At 40.6% G+C, this 24,647-nt stretch overlaps 1 protein-coding gene across 4 annotated transcripts; it reads right to left on the bottom strand.

Annotated features, from left to right (window-relative positions):
• Positions 1-2,225: 2,225 nt before the first annotated feature.
• Positions 2,226-23,122, bottom strand: KCNA3 (potassium voltage-gated channel subfamily A member 3). Of its 4 annotated transcripts, none has more exons than XM_046010494.1 (3): positions 19,667-23,122; positions 16,356-16,482; positions 2,226-7,830 (listed from the first exon to the last, which is right to left on the bottom strand). In XM_046010494.1, the coding sequence occupies exon 1, from the start codon at positions 22,992-22,994 to the stop codon at positions 21,258-21,260; it is 1,737 nt and encodes a 578-aa protein (XP_045866450.1). In that variant the 5' UTR covers positions 22,995-23,122; the 3' UTR covers positions 2,226-7,830; positions 16,356-16,482; positions 19,667-21,257. The 4 variants fall into 4 exon arrangements, with proteins under 4 accessions (XP_045866450.1, XP_045866451.1, XP_045866449.1 ...); XM_046010495.1 differs by having other exon boundaries at positions 16,356-16,479; XM_046010497.1 differs by lacking the exon at positions 2,226-7,830 and adding an exon at positions 15,810-16,177.
• Between the last annotated feature and the right edge of the window lie 1,525 nt (positions 23,123-24,647).

The following is a 24,647-nucleotide window of genomic DNA, read 5'->3' as shown; positions in this document are numbered from 1 at the left end:
TACTTTATACTCCAGGCATGCAAATGTGGGTTGCCTGTGCGGCGAGCTGTCTAACGGTAGCTCCACATACATGTGGAGCATGGCCTCGGAGTACCATTTGCCATGTTCCTTCCGGGAGACTACACGTGTTGAGAGCTCGGCCAGAGTGCAGTGCCTTCCTCTCTTTGGGTGTAGAGAGTGCCTGGAGGGAGAAGTATATTAAAATCACAAACTCATTACTTTCTCAAGAGCAGACACATAAAGTTTAAACAGCTTTATAAATTGCTTCCAGAGATTCTAAGGCAAATAACTCGGCCTCAAAAATTTGCATCTGCGTTACAAACGTCACTTCCTCCTCTCTCCTAATGATATCCATCTCCATCACCAGAAACCAAAAGGCAGTACAAGCATTGTCCTCTGAGGAGCTCCTCAGCATCTCTGGAGAGACACATGAAAGCTAAAGACATCAGGTATGCTTATCATCGAGCCTGGCTTCCAGATTCCTATTGGGCCCTCAGATTAACTTCCCTCTCACAGTTCCTGATTGCTTTCAGATTCAGGTCATGTGGAAATGATTGTTTTTGTAGCAGGCATAATAGGTATAAATTAAACCAGTAGAACCTGGCATCTACTTCTCACCAACATTGTAAAGGTTAATGAGATGTGCCTAGGAATCAACTCGTATTCTCCATCTTCATCGAAAAGCATTTATTTTGCCAAATTGGACCAGACATGGGTGAGAGACTATTTACATACACTCATTTCCTTGTCAGTGGTATGCTTTGAAATCAGATTTCTGGGTTACTTGCCTTGTTTCTCCTCTTGTGTCTTCATTTCCAAAACAGTGATTTCACTGACCTTAAATTTTAAAAGACAGTGTCATTCCCAGAAGGTTTAGATCTTCATTTGGCTTTTTCTCTTCTGCCATGACTCAAGTCATCAGGTACCATTTAGAGAGAATGAAGAAGGATTGAAAAAAAAAATAATGTGAACCATTTGGCTGTGATAAATGAACTTATAAGTGCCTGATAAATGGGCCTAAGGGAGAGAAAGGCACAATATTTATAAAGGTTATAATACAAAAGAAAGTACAGGAAAGGGAACTGAGGACTGAGTGGGCCCTAAACCACAGAAGGTATGCAGCAGTAATAATTACGTAGTAATTTGCTCCTGCTAAGTCCAATAGAAAAGTGACAATTCTCTTGGAGGAAGGCATAGTTCAAAGAGGGTATTTGTAATCCTACATCTCTTAATTCACCCCATAAATGTTGGCGAAGGATTTAAACATTTAGTTCCTTAACATGAAATACAAATTATGGCTCATGGAGTCCACCAACAAAACTGCACGACCAGAAAGCTTAAAAACAGTTCTTTCTTGTATTAACCAGAGGCTTAGAAAAATATGCTTTGCTCTTTAATAGCTAATTACTACATGTGTAAGGCAGCCTAAATCTGCACTTTTTTTTTTTTTTTTTAAAGACAAAGTAAGATTCCAGATGGAAACAAGAGAGCCTCTGTTTTGGTGATGTAGCGTGTGTTGACATTCCGAAAGCACAAACACGTTTGAGTAACTAGCTGCTATTAGGAAAAAGAATTAAGATCCACATTGCTAAGCACAAAATAAGAACAATGGGTATGCACAGGCTGATTAGTAGAAATTATAGTCTGTCACGGTGCAAAAAAATACCGGACATGATAGCGAATACACATCGCAAACAACATGTCCTTATTTAACACTTTCTCATTGTCTCATCGAGACTGTTCTCGATCTAATAGTGAGAATCCTAACCTACGGGCATAGAAATATGTCCATACGTCACCTATCAGACTCGAAGCTGTCTGAGAGCAGGGGCACTGCTGTATCTACCTTCATACATTTGCTTTGCTTCAATTTTCTCATATAACAGACACAAAGTATGAAGGTACAGGCTTATTACAAATACTTTTTTTCTTCCATGAGATTCCTCTGGGACCCCAACAATGTATATGATAGGGAGCAAGGGAAGAAACCCAGGCAATGTTGGCATCCCCAAGACTCGGTAGGTGTAATGCCCAGAAGTCCTCCCAAGACTCACGGGGGAAGACACAGAACAGTCCGAAGAGACTGGTGATGCTTACGCTACTGACAGTAGTCTCCATTTTGATGTTTCCTCTTTTGCAAAAGTAAAACGGGAAAAGGCAGATAGGCAGACAGAGAGAGAAAAGAAAGAGTTTGGAACTAATTCATAGGAATGATGGGATTTTTTTTAAATTTTATTGAATTCTGCACATAACATTTGCAATGAAAACACTTTAAAGCCAATGACAAGTTTTTAAAATGGATCAGATAAAAATATCACATAATCAACTCACAGATATTTACTATATTTACTTAACAGAAGGCTCAAATTTATTATGACAAGAACATTAGAGAACACGGCATAAGAACTTACTTAAGCTTTACATTAATAAGTGATAAACTAACATAAGTCAATATTGAAAGAATATAGAAAAAAGTGTTTGATTTTACATTTTATTCAGAATTCCATTATTTATTATGCCATTATTTGAGAATGACTATTATTTCATTCCATACAAAATAATACTTGTTTGACTTAACTGTTTGATAAAGAGAACTAAATTTAAGGTGAGAAAATTGTAAATTCCGACATCATATACCATATGCTCCACTTAATTATGCACAGTAACACTGCATTGCTAATCAGTAAGGGTACAGAACGTATCACAGACTGTTGATTTACAAGGGAAAGCAGCAACAGTGCCTCTCTGTTGTTTAAAAAAAAGAATTGAACTGTGGTATTCTGTCACGACTTAACACATGAACCTTCTCCACGTTCAAACTGAGCAGTCGTCAGATTTTAATTTTATCTGGGAAATTACCTAATTTTTAAATATGTGGATGAACTTTACTGCATATTCGAACTATGGCTAAATGGTACTAATACAGTTATCTAATATTTGATAACCAATTCTTTTTTAATAGTTTTAAGAAATAAGGAGTTTATTAAAAATGAGGACAGTTTTTCTGCCCGCTCCACCCCCACCTGTCCTCTGCTCATTACAGAACACGTGGGATGGGCAACAACAAGCTGAGAGTCGGAGCCACTGGTCAGAATGTGTGCTGTTTCTTGGGTTATTGCTTCTTTCAACTGTTCCGTCATTAGGGTAGGTTTTATAAAAAGGAAGTTAACATCAGTGACGAAGATAACTTTTCAGTCTAGAATTTTGACATCACATGGCTTTGGTGTCTGTGGTCAGGGTTTGCGGACTTAATATGTCCTGTCTTCTGGAAGTATCTAAGAAGGGCTGACAAGAGCAAAAAATACCTTGTCCTCCAAACCTGAAATTTCCCAACATATCATTTAGAATAGATTTTAGTTAAAGTTTTAAAGATATGGCAGTTATGGGGGCAAAAGAATATGACAGAAGGAGAACAGGGTAAAAAAATGAGATTTGGAGCCATTTGTTGGCCATATGATCTTGGGCAAGTCACTTGATCTTTCTATCTGTTGTTTAATTTCTAAACCTCAGATCGTATTATCACTTTATATGCCTATTTAAAGATTAAATAAGATATGGAGGATCTTTACAAAGTCTGACATAATAAACAAATGTAAGACACCGCTATTGAAAAAAACTGTATTTGGATATCTGCATAATTACTATCTAAGATCTCAAAAATGGACTACTGTTCTTATTACATTAACATACGACATAGAAATACTACATACACTGTTTGCTTTCCCTTGTAGGAACTTTTAACTGAAATTATACCATATTATGGGGTAGTTCCAAAAATGGCCTATACTGAAAAAAACGAAGAGTATATTACTATTTGGTTTATAATCATACAATTTTCTGGCATATAGGAAAAACACTTGGACAATTAGTTTTAAATAAACTACTTAACCTTCCCACCCAAACCCAGTATTAAGAGATCACATCATGGATACAGTTTACTGGAAGAGATACTACTGTGGTTTGTTTCTGTACGGTCAGTTCACAAACTGTTGCAAGATACAATATTAACACAATTTGCTAGAATCACCATTGAGCAAATTTCATCAACTTTAAAAAAATAGATAACTACTTTTCACAAATATCACTAACACGAATATATAAGAGACTCAATTACACCTAAACTGAATTCACAAAACCAAAAATCATCAGATTAAATGTTTTAATGAACTTCTCGGCTAGTTAAAATATACATTTCCTATTATGATAGAGGCCTTTAAAAGCTGCCCCCTTTTCTGAATGGAAGGATATAAGACTAAAACCTCTGGACAAATAATCTCATTATGACAAAATATTTCTGTATTACTCAAATGGACGATCATTTTAACAATTTCCCTAGTGTCCATATTTTAGCATCTTTCTATCCTTATCTCTTTCTACCATAAAACCAGCAACCAGAATATACTCTTGTTTTTCAATGGGTATAATTATCTCTTATCTATGTTGTACAAAAGCTATAACCGTTCTTTTCCCAACTGTCCACAAAAGCCAAACAGAAGTGTTTGGGTTATCCCTGAATTTTGTTTCTCACTCCTGAGCAAAATTAATTACAATATGGCTCTATCAGGCCTCTTTTGTATTCATGAAAATTTACAAAATTTTGTGAATGTTATTTCAAATTATAGCCATTGATTCTGGGACTAAAACAGCATTACCTTCTTAATGTGACAAAAATGCACCTTGCAATCGGCTACAGTTCATTGGCAAGCCTAATATACTTAATTCTGGTTTGCTAAGTGTTTATTAAACTACAAAAATTTAAACGGAAGGTTCACTGGAACAGAAATTTTGTTTCAATTAACTCAACATGCAAAGATGAAATGGTAAGTCATAATAGGTAAGCCACGGTCAAAATTAGAAGTTACTTTTTTTATGTCTTGCTGAGGGTCCATTAGAAATAGGAACAGCTGGATTTGCAGTCTGTTCCGTCATGTAAGCAGAGATCTGTGGCATCTTAGTGCCTGGAGAGGAGCAACATGTCCACATATATGTATATCAGGACATTCTGAAAATGTTACAGAATTTTCAAAGATGTAGAGAAACAGACAAATTACTAAAGTCTTCATTGTACAGATAAAGAAACTAGGGGTCAGAGAGGTCAAAGGGACTTTCCCTAGGACACCTGAGTTATCAGCAGAGTGAGCACTAAGGCACAGGCACCTGCTTAAACTCTAACAAACTGCCTCTCGTGCAAAAAAAAAATCAAGAGATCATAAGGTAAACACTCCCATCCCTCTAACCTTTCCCCACGCTTCTGCTCTGGGGTTATGTTGAGTGTGTAGTAAAGCTCTGGCACTGATTTTAGCATTTCATATACAATTTCAAATCATATTGACATCTAATTAAATTCAACAAATAATCTCCCCTCCTTTCCAGCAATTTCATTAATCTGTTTCTATTCTGCTGAGTGGACTTTCTACTTTTTCGTGATCCCATTAGAGGCCAGTGACAATTCTCGGAGGAGGAAAAAGACTCTTCTCACACTCAATTTGAAGGATGGTGTATTTATGACAGTTTCAAGGTTTAAATCTCATTTCAATGTAGTCTTTCCTTCTGAGATGCATAAGAAAATCTGAGTACTTTAAGTATTCTTCAAAGCCTTTTCAAATGTATATAAATGAGGATTTGGAGGCTGGGAAAGGGCTTTGGGGATTATTTAACCCAGCACACCCACCTTGCAATTCAGGAAACTGTAGCCTAGCAAAGGTGAGTGACTTATCTAGCATCCCACGGGTAGAAAGTGGGTAAGTACTCTGGTCTCATGATATCTAGACCAATGCTATATTTTTGCTACACATTCGGGTGAACCATACTGGATATGACAGTCTACTCATCTGGTGCCATTCTGTGCTTTTATTGCAAAGTCCAGGCTTTGTCTTTGTTTGAAACTGTGGCCTGTAATAATAATAATAATGCAGACATGAAGTATACATAATGCTTAAAGTTGTGTCATTGGTGTTTCCTGAAGGTGGTACTTATGTCTATATTTGTAATGCCTACTGATCCTTACTGAAACATCTGAATGTCAAAGACCTCTTATAGGACAGTTAATTGGTTTGTTTCAATCATGCCAATAGCTGATGTGAATTACTTTACTGTTGACCAGTCTGGGATCATCAGTTATGAGTATTAGGTGGCTAGAATGGATTGACAATTCTCTGGGCCAGTGTCTCTCGTACGTGGGCTAACACAGAACAAAAACATGATGGTGGCTTTGGCTATGTTTTCACTTGAATCACAAATCACCCAGATGGGAGGTTCACATAGCTCAAATCTGAGATACTTACCACTCTTTTACTTCACTTTTTCCTAGAGAGATCTGGTCTCGAAATTTTGACCATAGGAAAAATACCAGCAGATTTTACAGAATTCATTGTAGACATTGCCTCAAAGAAAGTTACCTGGATTATATCTCCTACCCATCTGTTGCTGCTAATAGCTATAAAACTGTTTCAGTTACCTATTCTTTCCTATTAACAATGTAATTCATCACCATATTTCCTTCTACATGGCATCAGAAAGTATTATAATCTTGGCTTTGCTACTGGAATACTTCAGTGGTAATGGAAATTCTACAAGCCCTCTTATTATAACTTAGCATCCTTATGCACTTGAATAACAGGAAATTGGTTATTTATGCATTTGTTCAGGTATGTTTCAAAAATAAAATATGAAAATGAAAAAAAGTCTTCAGTATACCAAATGTTCACAGTTTGACTTTCCATAAGGCTTATTAAATAATATACAAATAGCTACCATTCTGCTGAAATGTCACAGTAAATACATTAATAATGGCACAGAAGTGAAATATCCCCAAATGGGAAATCATCTTCATGACCTCCTAAATCTCTTTTCCAACTAAAACTTTGCTTTTTTTATTGAAAAAGTTCCATTTCTAAAGGAATAAAATACAAAAATAGAAAATGAGTCAAGAAACATTTACAGATATAATCTGAAGGAAATTCTATAAACATTAGATGAAATATTCTATCTTTAAGAATGTGCTTTGTCTCACCACACCAAACATCACATGAAAACTAACTTGAATGAGTATATTATACATGAACTGCTGAAAACTATAACTAAATATTAAAATTTCAGTTAAAATAGATAAACATATAAGAACTAACGTATCTTTAAATTTATGTTCAAGCTAAAAGCTACCTATGAGACTAATTGCAAATCTATCATTTTGAATCAAAAAATAAAAGGATGTTTAATCAAGCAAGGCACATTTCTTTTAGGCCAGTCTGTTTAATACCATTCATCTGGGCACAGTGTAGACTTCACTTATTTACGTGTAAAATGGGCCAATCTATGCAGGAGAGCCTTTGGTACAAAACACACCTTCACAAATAAGGTTGCACATAACCCAGAACACAGAAGATAACTTTGCTGTATCTCAGGATTCAACATAGTCCAGTGATTAACTTAAAGAGGAAAACAGTACCAGTTGGCTTGTTACAAACAGACATTTAGGTTTTCTTTATCGGCAGTACTGATTAGTTTTTGAGTGAAATGATTTCATCAAGATGTCAAAAGGCTGAAATGATCCCTTCATATTTTTTGATATTCTTCTTTATCTCTTTATCATTATCTTTAATACTGCATACAAGTTGAAGAGAATCCTCGAGCTTTAGAGCCGTTTCCTTTATATAAAGCATTTATCAGAGACAGGTTTAATGTCAGCTAAAACAAAACATGTGCAGGCAGACAGATCACCACTCGTCAGCAATAGAACCAACACTGCATTCTTGATGGAGGCAATCTGAAAATGAGAATCCTACTTGTCAGTGCAGCTCTACAGTTCTCTATGTGGGATTCTTCAGGTATCTGTTGGGCAAAGCACAGTAATTTACTATATATTTAGCATTTTAAAAAATTGTAGACTTCATGTCAATATAAAATATTCTAGTCACTATACTTTTCATAACTTTGGGTTTTTTTTTTTTACTGGTACCCTGAAAGTTCAACCAATTTAATTTTCTGAGCTTATCAGCCACATATCAAAGCTCTTAGTTTTATAAATTAGAAAAAGTTTCTGAGTATGCTTAAAGTATGAACTTTTTGTCCTTATTAATACCCACTTCCAAATGTAGTCCAAACCAATGTGATTGCTTTTTGAACATAAAACTTTATCTTCACCTTTAGAACCATCTGAAACATTCTGAGTGTGTATTGTTTTTTAGATAGATATGTGTGTTAATCTTCTCAATGTATTTCCAAGGGCTGATTTCTTTCCTGGCAGTACATCCCACCGTGGTGACTTAAGATGAGAACTCTTTTGAAGTGAACAGAAATCCCATGCTCAGATAAGTGTTATGGAGAAGTGGAGAGGGAAGGAGTGGTGGGTGGGCACAGGGGCGGGGGTGGGGAGTGAAGGAGAGGGGCAAAAAGAGAGAGAGTGAGAGAGAGGGAGAAACAGTCTCAAAATGAATATGGTGAAAACTGTATTTTAGTTATCATGCCTGTACTTTATCTTGTCATTACACAAATAACATTCAATCAGTTGGTCCTTTAAAATATAAACTCTGCATAGTTATGCACCACTTCAAGAAATCACAAATTAAGATAGTAACTGCTTAACCAGGGTCTGTGGAGAACCAAGAAATAAAAGTTCAAGGCTTGATGCTTTCCTCTGTCAACTATGACTATCTTGTTTCACTACCATGTCTAGAGTCTAGAATAGTGGCTGGACAGAGTAGACAATCTGTACGTTGAATGAATGAATACATCCCTGTCACTGTGCACCATGACTGACACATAGCAAGTACTCAGTAAATATCCACTGAGTGAATAAGCAGATATGTAAAAATCAGATTAATGTATTTTAGAGATTTACTAACAGTAGTAGAAAGGAGACTTCTAAATACACAAATAGCAAATGCTAAACTCAGTTCCAGGTTTCAAGATGTGAATACTATCCATCATAATACATAGAGAAGACTGTTTCCTATACAGTTCTGGTTTTGGCAGGTATCTGAAATTCAGTGGTAAATGTCTACCGGTGGTGATCTGGAACTTGAATGTGCTTTTTGTAGAAGAATCATCCACTTACTAAACCTAATGTTGTATCCCTACTGTTTGCTGGGCAATCATCTAGTAAAAAGTTTTCCTTATTGGCCTGGAGGATACTTGATCGTCCTTTATGAAAGATACAACTTCTTAACACTAATACAGCAGGGGTATACTTTTGCATCACAGTGTTCTGAATTTTCATTATGAGAATTTGAAAGTTACAGTGGTCGAGTAGCTAGTAATGACTACCGATTACAAGAAATTACAAGTAACATGAATGATCTGGCACCCATTTCATTTCCTAAGTGCCTAGCTGCTGCTCAGTGCTACTGTAGCTTTGGTTATCTTGAGATGGTTTTATTAAGCTGTCCTTCTCTTGCTACTATTACATCCTTCTTCTATAAGAAGCTGAGCCTTTTTTTAAACCTTGTGTGTCAGCCCCTGCCTCAAGGCTCTTGGGACTATTAAATAAGTATGGTAGAGCTCGGCATCCTAATGGACTGTGGGTGTGGAGGGAGTTGCAGTTTAACAAAACAAGAAATCAAAGTGACATCTGAATGGTAATCATAATGTTTATATTAGCGGTTAGGAAACGAGCTGAAGGGCTTAGAAGAATGGACACTGACTTAAGTTTGGAAATCAACTCTACAAAAACAGAGGGTGAAGTGTAATAGAAAATGGTGAGACCTATAATTGAAGATATTTGACCAAATACATTTTCTAACATATGAAGCAAGAAAAGAGCATAAGAACGGTCAAAATTCTGTAATTATGAAGCTTGTGAAGAAGTAAGTGGCACCTCCGCCAAGGCCTGAGCAAAAGAGGTACAGACACCCAGCTTACTTAACTTCGTATTTGGTGAGGGAAGGGGTTACAATCATTCCACAACATGGAGTTTTATGGGAACTTTGTTTTGATGTGTCTGTACTTCGACATCTATTAAACAGCTTAGAGTTGGCTGCACACCAACAACCTCTATCATTTCTGCCAACAAAATGGTAATGCATTAGCCCAAGGACTAGAAAAATTTCTCATTCAATTATGTACACTTTCCTGATTGGCCTCTTGGAAATTATGTACTCTTGGCAAGCAAAAAAAAAAAAAAGTTTAAATTCACTCAGTAATTAAAGTTGCTAATGTGTTAAGATATGAGCTTTGTCAAAAATGTAGAAAGTCATGGAAAAATGAGCTTGAGTTGTAATCACTCCTACTTTGAGCAGTATTTAGGTCTATTAATAATAAATATCCTTAATTCACATTATAGTCTGATAAAATAAACTGATCTTTTGAGATAAGTGAGGGAGACAAACCATAAATGACTCTTAATCTCACAAAACAAACTGGGGGTTGCTGGGGGGAGGTGGGATTGGGAGAGGGGGAGCGGGCTATGGACATTGGGGAGGGGAGGTGAACCATAAGAGACTATGGACTCTGAAAAACAACCTGAGGGTTTTGAAGGGTCAGGGGTGGGAGGTTGGGGGAACAGGTGGTGGGTGATGGGGAGGGCACGTTTTGCATGGAGCACTGGGTGTTGTGCAAAAAGAATGAATACTGTTACGCTGAAAAAATTAATAAAAAGGAAAAAAAAATGTTGCAGGTAAAAGATTTTTAGAATATAGGTATAAGGCAATTCAAACACAGTTCTTACTTAGAGATAATATTCTGTCTGTGGTTTTTAGTCACCCACTACATTTTGAAATCCAGCATAGAGTCACTCTTGTTTAACATGCTTTTTATTATAATTTCTTATAGAGGTAATCTATTGGTGAATAACTGAATTTTTTTTGTCCTATAGTCATACATGAGGTAAATATAAAATGTAATGGCATGTGAGGCTGCCTGTTATAATTTCTAATACCTTGAATACTCCAGTTTATAACAGAAAATCCAGTAAAATCCATATGGGTTAAATAACAAAAATAAACAATGTAATGATTCTGCATTCCAAATCAGAAAAAAAAACATGAAAAAATAAGAAATGAAAATTATTAATTTCAATTCTCTATTTTGTGACATTCCTTTAAAAAGTCCTGACAATGTGTCCTCAGAAGAGAAATGATCTCTGTCCTATGTGGGCTTAACTGTATGAAGTGATGGAAGGCAAAAAGAGTTTCTAACTTCTTTTTTTTTTTTTTTTTTAAAGATTTTATTTATTTATTTGACAGATAGAGATCACAAGTAGGGAGAGAGGCAGGCAGAGAGAGAGAGAGGAGGAAGCAGGCTCCCTGCCAAGCAGAGAGCCCGATGCGGGGCTCGATCCCAGAACCCTGGGATCATGACCTGAGCGAAAGGCAGAGGCTTTAACCCACTGAGCCACCCAGGCGCCCCGAGTTTCTAACTTCTGTTGGTCTATATATGTAATCCCAAGCACATGCTTCAGGTTTTTTTTAAAATTTGGTGGCATGTTTCGTAAGGAAATTGTTCCACTTAGATGTACAGAGGCAACACCCAGTCAAGTCTGGTCTGATGTGCCTGAGAAACCCAGGGAAAGGAGAAAACTCAGAAGTGGTATAGAAAAGGTTCCTTTCTGTTCATATGTGGAGTACCTGCATTTTCTGCTGCACTGTTACAATATTACCTAAAGTGCATCTATTATGATATTACCTAAAATCACAGCAGTATCTGCAGTCTTCTTTCATATCAATACTTCAGTTTAGTCTCAGTAGTTCCCGTACTACACATGTCAGTTTTTCAAAGCTTCTGGAAATTTCCCTATACCAACATATACCAACATATGTTCCCTATACCAACATAGGTGCCCCTCACCTATTTTATTTAGAAGTGACCTAAGTTTTGCCATTATAAAAGTCACTCTGAGAATCTGCTCTTACTGCTTGTGGGTTCAATGTCCCCCTCTTCTTTTATACATGAAAAAGTCACTTTAAAAAAATTACCATTTTTTGTGATCTTCCCATATATCTTGATGATTACATAAACAATTAAGTTATTTTAGGGGTGCCTGGGCGGCTCAGTTGGTTAAGTAGCTGCCTTCAGCTCAGGTCATTATCTCAGTATCCTGGGATTGAGCCCTGCCTCGGGTTCCCTGCTCAGCGGGGAGCCTGCTTCTCCCTCTCCCTCTGCCCTTCCACCCTGCTTGTGCTCTCTCTCTCTCAAATAAATAAACTCTTTTAAAAAATTAAGTTATTTTGTAAAAGAATCATTTTATTGGGTAAGGCCATATCTATAGCAATATAATTCTTTAAGGTGATTCACTGATGAAATATCTAATGCCTTATTCAATCAGTGTCCATAGTAATGAAAACCCCATGGATATTTTAGGACTCACCATTAATTAAAACCAAGACTGTACTTACAGCAAAGTTCCTTAGAATGTCTGCTAGATAGGTAAATTCCTGGAGATATCACTTATTTGTTCTGATTTTTGCTGTCCTATGTAAGCCAGTCAGTCAACAAGTGTATATTGAGTATCATTTACAAATAGTGCTTATTAGCTGCTAGGTAGGAAGCAGTCTCTGTGAAGCATTCCAACTCCAGGTAGCCATGGTGATTAGGAGTGATATATAATGTTATTTTTAAAATTATTTATGTTAAGGAATTCCACCCCCATAATTGGATAGCACTTTGTGGGGGAAAACCTGCTGCAGCATGTTTTACCAAATGGAAACCTTCTCCAGCAAACCAGGTACAAGAAATTTTACCCATAACAGCAATGATGAAGAGTATAAGCCTCATAGTGAAAGAATGAAGCATAGATACATGACATGAAAATTTTGCTTATAGTTTAAAAACATCCAAGTCGGAATTTCCTTCCTCTCATCTCTTCCTTGAATAAATAGTTACAAAACACCAACTTTACTCCAGGTCTTGAGGGATATAATAACAAAGAATAGACAAAAATTCTTTATTCTCATGGAAGGGAAGGGAAGATGGACAATAAACAAAATATCTCATGTTAGAGGAGAAAACAAAACAGAGACAGGATAAAGGTGAGTGCCGTGGGGGCTGCTCATTTAAACAGAATAGCGAGGGAAGGCTTCAATGAGATGGTGACACCTAAGGAGGTGATGGGGCGAGCCATGCAGGTAGCAGATGTTAGAGCATTCCAGGCAGGTGGAACAGCAAGTGCAAAGCCCTGAGGTAGTGCACGCTTGGTCTCTTTGAGAAAGATCAAGGAAGCTGGAACAGCAGCTGTACAGGGTCAAACGGGAGAGGAATCAGAAAGGAGGTCAGAAGGGTAAGGTGAGGTTGAGTAGGTCGGGCCTTGCAGGCCATGTGAGGCCTTTAGTGTGTAGCCTGTGTGAAATGGAGTGCCAAACAGGGGTTTTGTTGCAAAGAAGTGACATGACCTGACAAGTGTTTTAAAGGGTTTTCTCTGGCTGTTGAGAATAGACTTAAGCAGGGGAAAGGATGGAAGTTGGTGGACCAGTCAGGAGGGTACTCTAATAATCCAGGTGAGAGATAATGATAGCTTAGAACTGGTGTTTGCAGAACTAAGACTGGAAACATTTTGAGAGAGGAGCCAACAGGATTTGACAATAGCCTGGATAAGGGGTATGATAGAAAGAGAGGAATCTAGGAAAATTCCAAGGATTTTAGCTAGAGCAACCAGAAAATTGAAGTTACAGTGATAGAAAGTGGGAAAGGGGCAAGAGACGTAGGTTTGGTGGCAAGGGTTGGAGAGGAGAGGGAAGCTCAGTTTCGGACATATTAAGCTCAAGATACCCACCTAATATCTAAGTAGAGATGTCAAGCAGGTAGTTGGAAATTCAAACTGAAGTTCAGGGGAGAAGTCCAGGTAGGAGAGAGAAATTTACATATAGATAGTCTAATGCTATGAGAATAAGACCTAATGCAGAAAGCAAAGAGGGCTAAGGACTATGCTATGACCCATGGGGCTCTCAAACATTAAGACTCAGGGGAGATGAGAAAGACCCAGTAGAAGAGATTGAGAAGGAGGAGCCAGGGAGGTAGTAAGAAAATACAGAGTGTCATGCCCTGAAGTGAAATGAAGAACTTCTTCCCAGGAGGGTAGGAAGTATGTCAAAGCACCAAATGCTTCTGATGGGTCAAATGAAATGACCACTGGGGTGAGCTACAGGAGGTCACCAGTGACTTTGAAACGTATACTCTTGGTGAGGCGATGGGGTGAAAGTCCGTTTGGAGCAGATTTAGGAGGAAATGGGAAGGCATTCAGTGATGAACAAAGAGTGATAGAGTCCCTACTCTCATAGAAGAGACAGACATTAATCATATAACACAAATAAATATAAAACGACAGCTATCTCAAGAGCACATACTATATTCAGTTCATTCTAAGACATACTTTTTCAGACTTAAACATCTATGAAATTGGGATGTACCTTAAAATCCCTGGTACTATCCCTTAAAATTAGCAGCTTCCCCGCCCCCCCCCCCCCCAGTGGCACATAGAATAACAGTTTTCCCTATAATGGAAGGCTCCTTAAATTTGATGAAATGTACCATAACAGGGAACTGATAAAACCAGTCATGAGAGATATCCTGGAGGGAATACTGAAGTAAAGTATAAGGTAACAAAGTGAAGAGGGGGCTGACAGGAGGAACATCTACAAGGATCCCCCACAGATTAAGGGCGAAGGGTAGCTTAACCCCTAACTAGAAGATCAGGGCCTAGATAGACCATGCAGGGCCCTGAAGGCTGTGTTAAACATTTGCGTCTCTATCCAAAAAACAAGGTAAAGACCTTAAAAGAATTTAAAGCAGGGGCAGGTGATGCAATTAGGTTTGAGTCTCAAAATGATGCTTTTGGTTATCAGGTGGAGAATGGGTCAAATGGGCCATAGGAAATGTAGCAAGGCCATGTGAAGAGACTTTCATACCTATTTGGGATAGAGATGACAGTAGCGTAGATTAAAGTGGTGATGGCAGTGATGCTGAAAAGTAGATAATTTTCAGGGATATTTAGGAGGTGAAATGACTAAGCTCAGTGATAGATTGGACGTATTTACTACTTTATAAATCTATGACATTAATAAATACACTGATAACACTAGGCAATAAATCTGCATTTTAAGCAAGGTTTTGAAAAAATAAAAATGCTTTGTAAATGTCTATGCACCACATATGAATGAAAACACATACTTTGGAAATTCACCAATTTTAGACTCTTTAGATCTGTAGACAGAAAGTAAATATATCTTAGGATAGAAAATAACAGGTGAGGGGTGTGTGTGTGTGTGTGTGTGTGTGTGTGTGTGTAACAAATTACCCTCATTGGTTTCTCTTCCAAATTAAGTCATATGTTTTAATTTAAGGAACATGTTTAAATGTATAAAAATAAGAACCTTAGGATTCAGAGAATTTCCATAAAGAACAGGAGTTTAAAATAAACTTTAACAAAAAAACAGTGAAATAGAAGTGATGATTGACATATAACATGTAAGTGCAATGTTAACTTTCATTCTAAAAAGTTAGTGGGAATCTCAATAAAGATTTCCAAGAGCCTTTGTGTTCTGATGAAAGGGGTGGGGGTTATGTTGGGGGCTCACTGGAAAAGAAAAAGCTTCTCTCCATTCTTTATCACCAGGCTGGAGGTATGATCCCTGTATCTGCAAAGTCAGAGCCCTATATGCACAAATTTATTCTTAATGTTCTTCAGATACAACAAAACACAATTTTTTTCTCATTTAATGCTAACTTACTAACAACCAGAATCCCAGGAATTACTTTTCAGGCTAGAGCTCCTATTCTGCACTACTTAGATTGCAACAGTAATAAAATGGCTTCCAAGAAAATGATGGAGCCGATTTTCCAGATCTCCTCTTTAATGTATTTGATAGTTAATGGTGCAAAATTTGAAATGCAAGGAAAAACACATTCAGTACAAAAAGGCGGGGGGGTGGGGAGAAGAACCATGAAAATGTTTCTTTGTAAAATGCTTTTTTCTTTATAATTCCAAAGACAGAATTAGTTTACAGCACAATGAAAACAAAGACAAATATTTGAAAACTTTCTAACCTGTCTGAATCATTTAAATTAAATTTGCAAGGTGAGCATGAACATATAAAGAATATTATTATCATATACTCTATAGCAATGGCCATTTTCTGGCAGGAGGTTAGGAGCTGAGTCATGATAGCACACGGTTTGGGCTCTGCATGGCTTCCCTCCCTTCTTCCTGCCTCCTCTGATCTGCCCTCTCTCAAAGGTTTTCAACCATTCCCTGCAAGTTACAGAAAACAAATGACTATTAAAATACTGTCAAATGAAATACAGGAAATTAGTAGCATGGAAATAATAGTCTTACTCTCATTTAAAAGGTAAAATAAAAGACAGAAGGAAAAGCCCCACCCTAAAACGCAAGCCCTAAATATCCTCTGCCCCATTCTTCTGTTCCTCACCTCTATCTCAGTGTTTCCATAAGTCTTCAGACTGGGGGGAGGGGGGCACTTGTGCTTCTTTGCATTTCTTAGTGGGAGGGGTTATCACTTCTATTCACAGCTGAGAGGTGGGAAGGACTTGGAACTGCTAGAGAAAATGTTGAAATTTTAAATGTATGGAAGTCATTAAATTATAGTTATGGTTCTTAAAGGAAAAAATTATTGGTATTAGATACACTGAATTTATATACTTTGACCAGAGCAGTTGCTTGAGTACGTTTTATGCCAAAAAGGTAAATAACAAATTTTATGTCAATAAACCATAACTTTAAATTTCTTCATATTCTGCATTTAAAATTTCAATCCCAGAAATTTTGTCTCAAAATTCAGAAATCACTGATATAATGCTGACTCTTATGAGTAGCTGTTTGTGATTATGTCACCATAGTTGGTGGGTACTAAAATTTGATATAAAATCAGTTTAAAGCACCATAAAAGAAATAAATAACAACGTTATTTTCACCTCTGGATTCACCAGCTCTAGGGTAAATACATTTTCCCCAGGGTTTTGACAGACATGCACTGCACCAGTCACACCTCCTCCCATGAATCTTTTGTACCCACAGACATATGTATACCTTTCAACATCCAAGATGTACAGTTGAGCTCAACAGTGAAGTCTTTGTTTTGGCAAAGCTAAATGATATGTGTACACTTAGGCTCATTTGCATTTTGCTGTAAGCCCAAATCACTATGCATTTTAGTTTTCTGAATGATTTAGGACCTTAGAGAAGGGGCTACAGCCATTATAAGGGACAGAAGTATATTCTAATGTGTTTTTGAGCACAGATGCTCTTCAAGATCCATGGAGTGACTGGGTAAGGCAATAATGTCACAAATTTCAATGAGGTAGCAATCTCCTTCTGCTTTCAATCCTTTTGTTCTAAGTAATTTCTCCTTTCTTAATAAGGGGGAGTCAAAATATTTACACTATTTGCTGGCATGGTTATTGGGTAACCTAAGCAAAGTATAAAGAGATGGAAAAATAACAATTTGCATAATACTATCATCTACTGTAGATTAAACACATGAAAATAGGAAATTAATCTTAAAACTGAAAAATATCTATTGTTCTAGCAGGTATCACTACTATGACTGATTATGCTTTCTGGGTATAATATTAAATGCAGAAAAATCAATCATATAGGAAAATAATCTTTTATTAGTAGGAAAGTTGATCTCTTTGCGCAACTTAAATACCTTATATTTAATCCCTATGGTTAAAAATCCCTGATGATTAAGAAAGGGTTAATTCTCAATATACTACCTAAGGTAGGTTTCTGGAAATATATTCACTACAGGAATTCATTATTTAGTAACATGGGCTGAAGTCAAACCTTAAAGCATAAGAGATTTATTATTTCAATCTCTTTCAAGTCACACAATTAAAGGAACATAAGTTTGGGGGCCAGAATGACCTGGCTTTAAATCAGAGCTGGGTTTCTTGCTAGCTGTGAAGTCTCTGGAAATCACTTAACCAAAACTATCTATTTATTACCCTCCTGAAGTGGGTGAATACCACTTACCTTGCAGAGTTGAGACGTGTCCAGGACACGGTAATTACATGGTAATTATTATAGTTACACAGACAGTAAATAGGAAGACACTGATTACTTATGTATTTCATATCATTCACAAAGTTCAGTGTTAATTACACAATACTTGTAAGTAAGGATCACAATAATAATGTAATCTCTTGGCAAAATCTCTGCTGCATAGTATGCAAGTATTTTTTCTAAGTATTATACCTGTATCAACATTCAACATTCACCACAACTCTATAAGATACTATTTATTATTCTCTTGTACCAATAAGGAAACTGAGGCACAGAGAGGTAAGTAATTTGCTCATGGAGAAGAGTATGGATTCAAACCCTGGCAGTATGACTGCAGAGCTAAAAAACCTGAAAATAACATTAATGTAAGATTATTGCCATTCACTCATCAAGTATTTCTGAATACATACAAAGTGCTACATTTTGTGCTAGGTGTTGGGTCCAAAATCTGTATTTGTCAAAATACAGAACCTACAACCTGTAGGGAGCTTATAATTTGGCAACGGAGGCAATTATACCACCTCAAAGTGATGACTCAAAAAGGTGTACTTCTCTGGATTGAAAAAAAAAAAAAGTCTTCTTCATATTACTATTAATAACCATACAATTCTAAAAATTATGGTACAACCATAATTTACTTATAGAACTAAGCAGGGTTTCTATATCTTCTAAATAAAAGTGAATAAAAGTGTCACTGTACTTTGTTCATCTTCACATCAAGATCTTTTAGGAACAGATACAAAAATTATTCTTAACATTATTACTATAGTGTGTCTAACATATTACCACCAAAATGGGTTACAAAAAGAACGGTCATTAAGAATACCAAGAATTTGATCAAAAGGTAGATCAATGGTAAAAGTAACTCAAACAAGTAGCAAAGGACTACAGATAAAGGAGTGCTATTTTGATGCACATAGAGATATAAAAGCAGGGACCCCATGACCAGGTATACAGATCTCCTGCCTCCATTACTTTTTTGTTTTTTCTTTCCTCTCCCCTCGCTAGAAGTCTTCAATATTCTTTTAAATTGTATTAACTACACAAATAATAAAACAAGTAGGCTTCTGATTACCTGAAAAAACTTTATGAGCTTTAGAATTAGGGTTACTCTCACTTCCTTTAGGATAGAATAGTTATACCCTATCAAAATCAAAAAACAGCTGTGCATAATGTATAACTGTGAAAAACATAGTATAATACCTATAACGTATATAAAATAAAATGATTTCATTAAAATAGTGTTACCCTTGCAAGTCTAACCATTTCTGTTTAAAACGACTGTACTACTGCATACTAGTAATTATGTAAATTAAAATTGGGCCAATAATCTAATAGTAGTAGGTTCTGCCTTTTATCCTTTTTTTTTTTTTTTCTGTTTTTAAAGGGGAAACAGGTTGTTCAGAAGCTAAGAGGGTTAGTAAAAGGAATAGAATCATTTTCAGTTCCGTTTTGGTGAAGGTTATTCTAAAGAGCAATGACTCCCCCCACACACCCACACTTTTGTCATTAAACAATAGAAACCAAAGGTCAGTAAACAACACGGAAATCAAAATGAAAAGATGTTGTAAATGATCTTTAAAAGGCACCTGCATGTAATTAATATAAAACTATTGGTTTTGCAAGTATCGCCAATCTAGACAGCAACAGCATTTTCCTAGTTCTGAGTCCAAAGAGGGAGAGCAAGAGCTCTCAGTACCCCCAAACAGTGCTCACCTGATTCTGTTTGTCTTCTGGCAACCCCTGGTATATGGCTGAAACTTGCAGGAATTTTCCCAAAATGTGGTTACTTCCCGTCCCTCCTTTTTATTGATTGTCTGCAATTCCCTCAGTTAAAAAACAGGCATCCTTTATATTTTTAAAGTTTATTTAGCTTTTCAAGTGCTGTTTTTGGGATCTGGAACTTTTTTAAAGAGGAAGTCTGAAGGTTCCTTGTAGTAAAGTTTCAGGTACATCGACTGAATCTTTCATTTGCTTACGTACAGAACACTTATACATTTGCTTTTAAATTTCACTGGTTGGCTTGAAACTTCTTAGAGGAAGAAAACAGTATCCTTTGAAGTTATTGCCTAATTTTTGGCATTTAATTCAAATCATGCCTCACTGGATTTTATTTCTAACATTCCAAAGGTGGTATTTTCCTTCCCGATTCAGTCATTATGAGATGATATCAGTGACTTTCTGTAGTAAAAAAATATGCATTTTGTGATTCATTTCACCACCTCAGATTCTCAGACATAATCTTATTTGTGCGGTTTATTCAAACAGTGGTTTTCCTTATGAAATCCTGTAAGGAAGAACCATCTGGAAAGGTTACTGTGGAAACCACAGGGGCTAGGGGGTGGGGCTAGAGAGCAAGAGATGCCATGACAACCTTTTTCGGGTTTCCCAGGAAACAGGGGTTGCTATGGGAACTGCATCAGTCAGGTCCGAATTAGTAACTTCCGCTGGAAGGAGTGTCTGCCACTTTAATCTTCTTGTGATACTGCAGAAGCTTATCTCGCAGACGCATTAGGAATTCTGTTTGTTTGTTTCTCTCAGCAGCACTGAATACATCTGTTTCTACACTTTGATAGATGTTGCCAGGAACACACACACAGAACTTCAGAGGAATCTGCCTGTCTGCCCCCGTTTCAAAATGCTTAACAAGCCCCAATGAGTTCAACTGATTTAGTCAGATCAGGACACCTTGGGCATTTCCCTTTGTTCAAAATGGTAGAAATGTTTAAAATTCCGGGAGGGGTTCCGAATAGAAATTCCAGTCAAAAAACCAAATAAACTTACAGTGGGTTTACAAGTCATTGTTCTAATTAGACTTCTCATACACGTATCCACAGCGAAGGCAACTGAACTAAATATTCAATAATGTTAAAGCGTCCAGCAAACAGAAGCATCCTTTAAGTATGTGCCTTCTTTACTTAGTAAAGAAACAACTGTCTTTTCAATTCTGAGGTTAGGCAGTTATTCTAACTGTTCTTTAGTTTCATTTCCTCCCAGGATGTACTTTTTTTTTTTTTTTTTAAAGAGGGTGTGTACTAGAAATGAAGTTTAAAGTAAGTTTGTTCTTTGCAATATTGCAGAAGGGGGAGAGAAAAAAAATGGAGAGCTGAGAGAATGCAGCCCACTTGCAAAACTGACACCTGTTTCAGTATGAAGCAGTAGGGAGAGGGAAAATGAAGTGTGCTTTCCACTTCTTCACGTCCTTTCCTTGATGAATGGTCTGGAAATGTATAAAACAAGGGCATACACAGACCAAGGGGGCACGTTCCACACAATACTGAGCACAGCATGTCACTTGTAGCATATATTAAACATCAGTAAATATCTTTTTGATGTTGACACAGGAGTTGGGATTATTGTTCGTGGTGCAGGTGGCCGTGGAATTGCCCGTTTTGAAAGGGGTCTGGGGGAACGCGCTATGGTTCATGCCCCCCTCTTCGATCACCATATACTCCGACTTACTCAGAGTCGAGTTACTCCTTGCTTTTCGGAGCTCCTCGGCCGAAGAGGAGAGGTGCTGGCAACTTCCCACGTGCATGTACTGGGCTTGCTCTTCCCCTTCTGTCTCCCGGTGGTAGAAGTAATTGAAGTTGGAAACAATCACAGGGACTGGCAAAGCAATGGTCAAGACACCAGCGATGGCACAGAGCGACCCCACAATCTTGCCCCCTATGGTCACCGGGTGCATATCCCCATAACCTACGGTTGTCATGGTTACCACTGCCCACCAGAAGGCATCCGGGATACTGCTAAAACCAGAAGTGGGGTCATCTGCCTCGGCAAAGTAGACCGCGCTGGAGAAGAGGATGACCCCAATGAAGAGGAAGAAGATGAGCAGCCCCAGCTCGCGCATGGAAGCCTTCAGCGTCTGGCCCAGGATCTGCAGCCCCTTGGAGTGCCGGGAGAGCTTGAAGATGCGGAAGACCCGCACCAGCCGGATAACCCTCAGGATGGCCAGGGACATGGCCTGCTGTCCATTGCCCTGTCGCTCAGCCAGCTCGGTGCCCAGAGTGATGAAATAAGGGATGATGGCCACGATGTCTATCAGGTTCATGATATTTCGCGAGAAGGTGGCTTTGCTGGGGCAAGCGAAGAAACGCACGAGCAGCTCAAAGGAGAACCAGATGATGCACAGGGTCTCCACGACGAAGAAGGGATCCGAGAAGCTGGAGGCTCCGGCCGGGGCCCCCGACGTGCTGTTGCTGGCCGCCTCGAACTGCTCCTGCGACGACGCGGCGGGGTAGTCCTTCTCGTCGCGGAACTCGGGCAGCGTCTCCAGGCAGAAGATGACAATGGAGATGAGGATGACGAGCACGGACACGATGGCGATGCCCCGCGCCGGCCCGGAGCTCTCGGGGTACTCGAAGAGCAGCCACACCTGGCGCTGGAAGTCGCGGCGGGGCAGTGGCCGCTCTTCCTCCCGCAGGAAGCCCTCGTCCTCGCGGAACTTCTCCATGGCCTCCTCGCCCAGCTGGTAGAAGCGGATCTCCTCGGAGAAGATGTCGATGGGCACGTTGACCGGCCGGCGGATGCGGCCGCCCGACTGGTAGTAGTAGAGGATGGCGTCGAAGCTGGGCCGGTTGCGGTCGAAGAAGTACTCGTTGCGGAGCGGGTCGAAGTACCTCATGCGCCGCTTGGGGTCGCCCAGCAGCGTCTCCGGGAACTGGCAGAGGGTCTTGAGCTGCGTCTCGAAGCGCAGCCCGGAGATGTTGATGACCACGCGCTCCCCGCAGCAGTCCTGCTCCCCGGCGGCCGGCAGCGCGGGCGGCAGCGGCTCGTAGCGGTCGCGGTCGCAGCCGCCGCCGCCGCCACAGCCGCCCTGAGGCGGGCCCCCGCCGCCGTCGGCAGCCTCCGGCTCCAGCAGGTGGTCCCCCGGCACCACCGTCATGTCGGGCGGCAGCGCGGGGCCTGCGGCGGGCTCGGCGTAGCCGGGGTTCACCAGGTTGTGGGCGCCGCCGCCGCTCGCGGGGCGCTGAGGAGGGTGGGCGCGGTGGCGGGCGGAGGGCGGCGGCGGCGAGCGCAGCAGGCTGAGGTGCTCGTCCATGCGGCGGGAAGAGGCGGCGGCGCGGGCCGCGTCGCTCCTCCTCGCGTTCCCCGCCCCTCTGCCGCCTCCGCCCCCCCCTCCCCGAGCCCGGCCCGCCGCCTGTTGCTGCCGCCGCGGCGGGTTCCGCGGCCGCCGCGAGGCTCGGAGCGGATCTGGCGCGGCCCGCCGGGCTCCTCAGGGGCGACGCCTCCTCGCCCGCCCCCGCGCTGCCCCGCCCCTCCCCCGCGGAGCGCGCGCCCGCCCGCCCCTCCGCGGCCCCTCAGGATGCCCGCCCACCGCGCGGGTGCGCGCCCTGCTCTGCCGCCCCGCGGCTCACGGGGGCCGCCGAGCCCGGGCCCCCGTCTCCCGACCTCCCGACCCCCGCCTTCCGCCGCCGCGCCCCTCTGGGCAGCCCAGGGGCCCTCGCTTTACACTTCGGTGTCCCCCGCGAGCCCCCGCCCGGCCGAGACGGCCCTCGTGGAATGCGGACCCCGGACCCCCGCCACCGCTGGTCAGCCCCTCCCTCCCGGCCCGCGATGCTGCGTCCCGGCCCCGGGGCTTCTGGCTGGGCCTGGGCCACCCTGCCGCCCGGAGAACGGCGGCCGCCTCGCCCTGCACGCGCCGCCACCCGGACCCGCCCGGGGAGGAAGGCTCAGCCGGGGCCGGGACTGGCGAGGAGAGAGGATGGGGATGCGCTCTGGACAGGGAGCTTGGTCGCAGGAGGGAGCGACTGGCCGGGTGGGCGTCCTGGAGAAGGGACCCTGAGTCCCCTGAGGCTGGGCGACCGCCGGGGCGGGAGCGCTCTGAGCGCTTCAGCCCCCGTGCGCAGGAGAAGCCCAACGCAGTAATGGGTTCCGAAGACTTTGGCACCCGGGGTCTGAAGAAGATGGGTCATGAAAGGCATTCAGGGACTTTGCTTCTGTAGCGAAGAGTTCTCACTAACGTTCGTGGCGGAGATTCGGGGCGCGGGGGTGTGGGGGGCGGATATCAAGGACCGATTTTCTGGTTGGGGTGGGCGAGGGCAGCCTGGTCTTTTCAGAAGAGCGAGGTTTCCCGTCGGTGGGAACAGGAGAGGGAGATGAGAAGGGAAATGCTCATCTTGTCTCAAGTCTGTCGTGGAAGGGACTGGAGAGCGGCTGGCACCCAGACCCTGAACGTTCCACTGCTAGCTTTGTGGTAAGGTTTGCCATGCTCCAGTTGGGAACCCGGGAGAACATTCAGCCGGCAGCTTGTACCTCTCTTGCTTGACCTGGGCCTGGAGATAACATTATCCCCTTGGATTCTAAACGGTTTCTTCAAATTGTGGTCATTTTGAACCCGATTTCTGTGTCTGGACATTTTAGCAACTCCAATTTAGAGCCAACCCTAGACTTTATAATGCATTTCCTACTGTATCATTCAAATCATTCACAAAAGAGGAACTGTTGTCTGGGCTACTCCCTCACCCATCGTCCCTTAGCTGACAATTCAACAGGCAAAGTAACTGCGATTTGTGGTCACTGCTTCCCCCCAGCACTGGCAACCAAGGCTCTCTAGGGCAGAGTCCAGCTCTTACCCAGTTTATATCCCCGGAAAGTACCAAGGTGCCTGATAAGTGTTAGGAACTCAGTATGTTTGTTGAACTGAGTTCCCCAACAAGGGAATCTTTGCATTTCTATCTGCTCTCTGGTGTCA

Source organism: Meles meles, chromosome 1 (assembly GCF_922984935.1).
Source record: "Meles meles chromosome 1, mMelMel3.1 paternal haplotype, whole genome shotgun sequence".
NCBI classification, from domain to species: Eukaryota; Metazoa; Chordata; class Mammalia; order Carnivora; family Mustelidae; genus Meles; species Meles meles.
The sequence above is the reverse complement of the archived record's forward strand: the minus strand, read 5'-3'. Positions and strand labels throughout refer to the sequence as shown.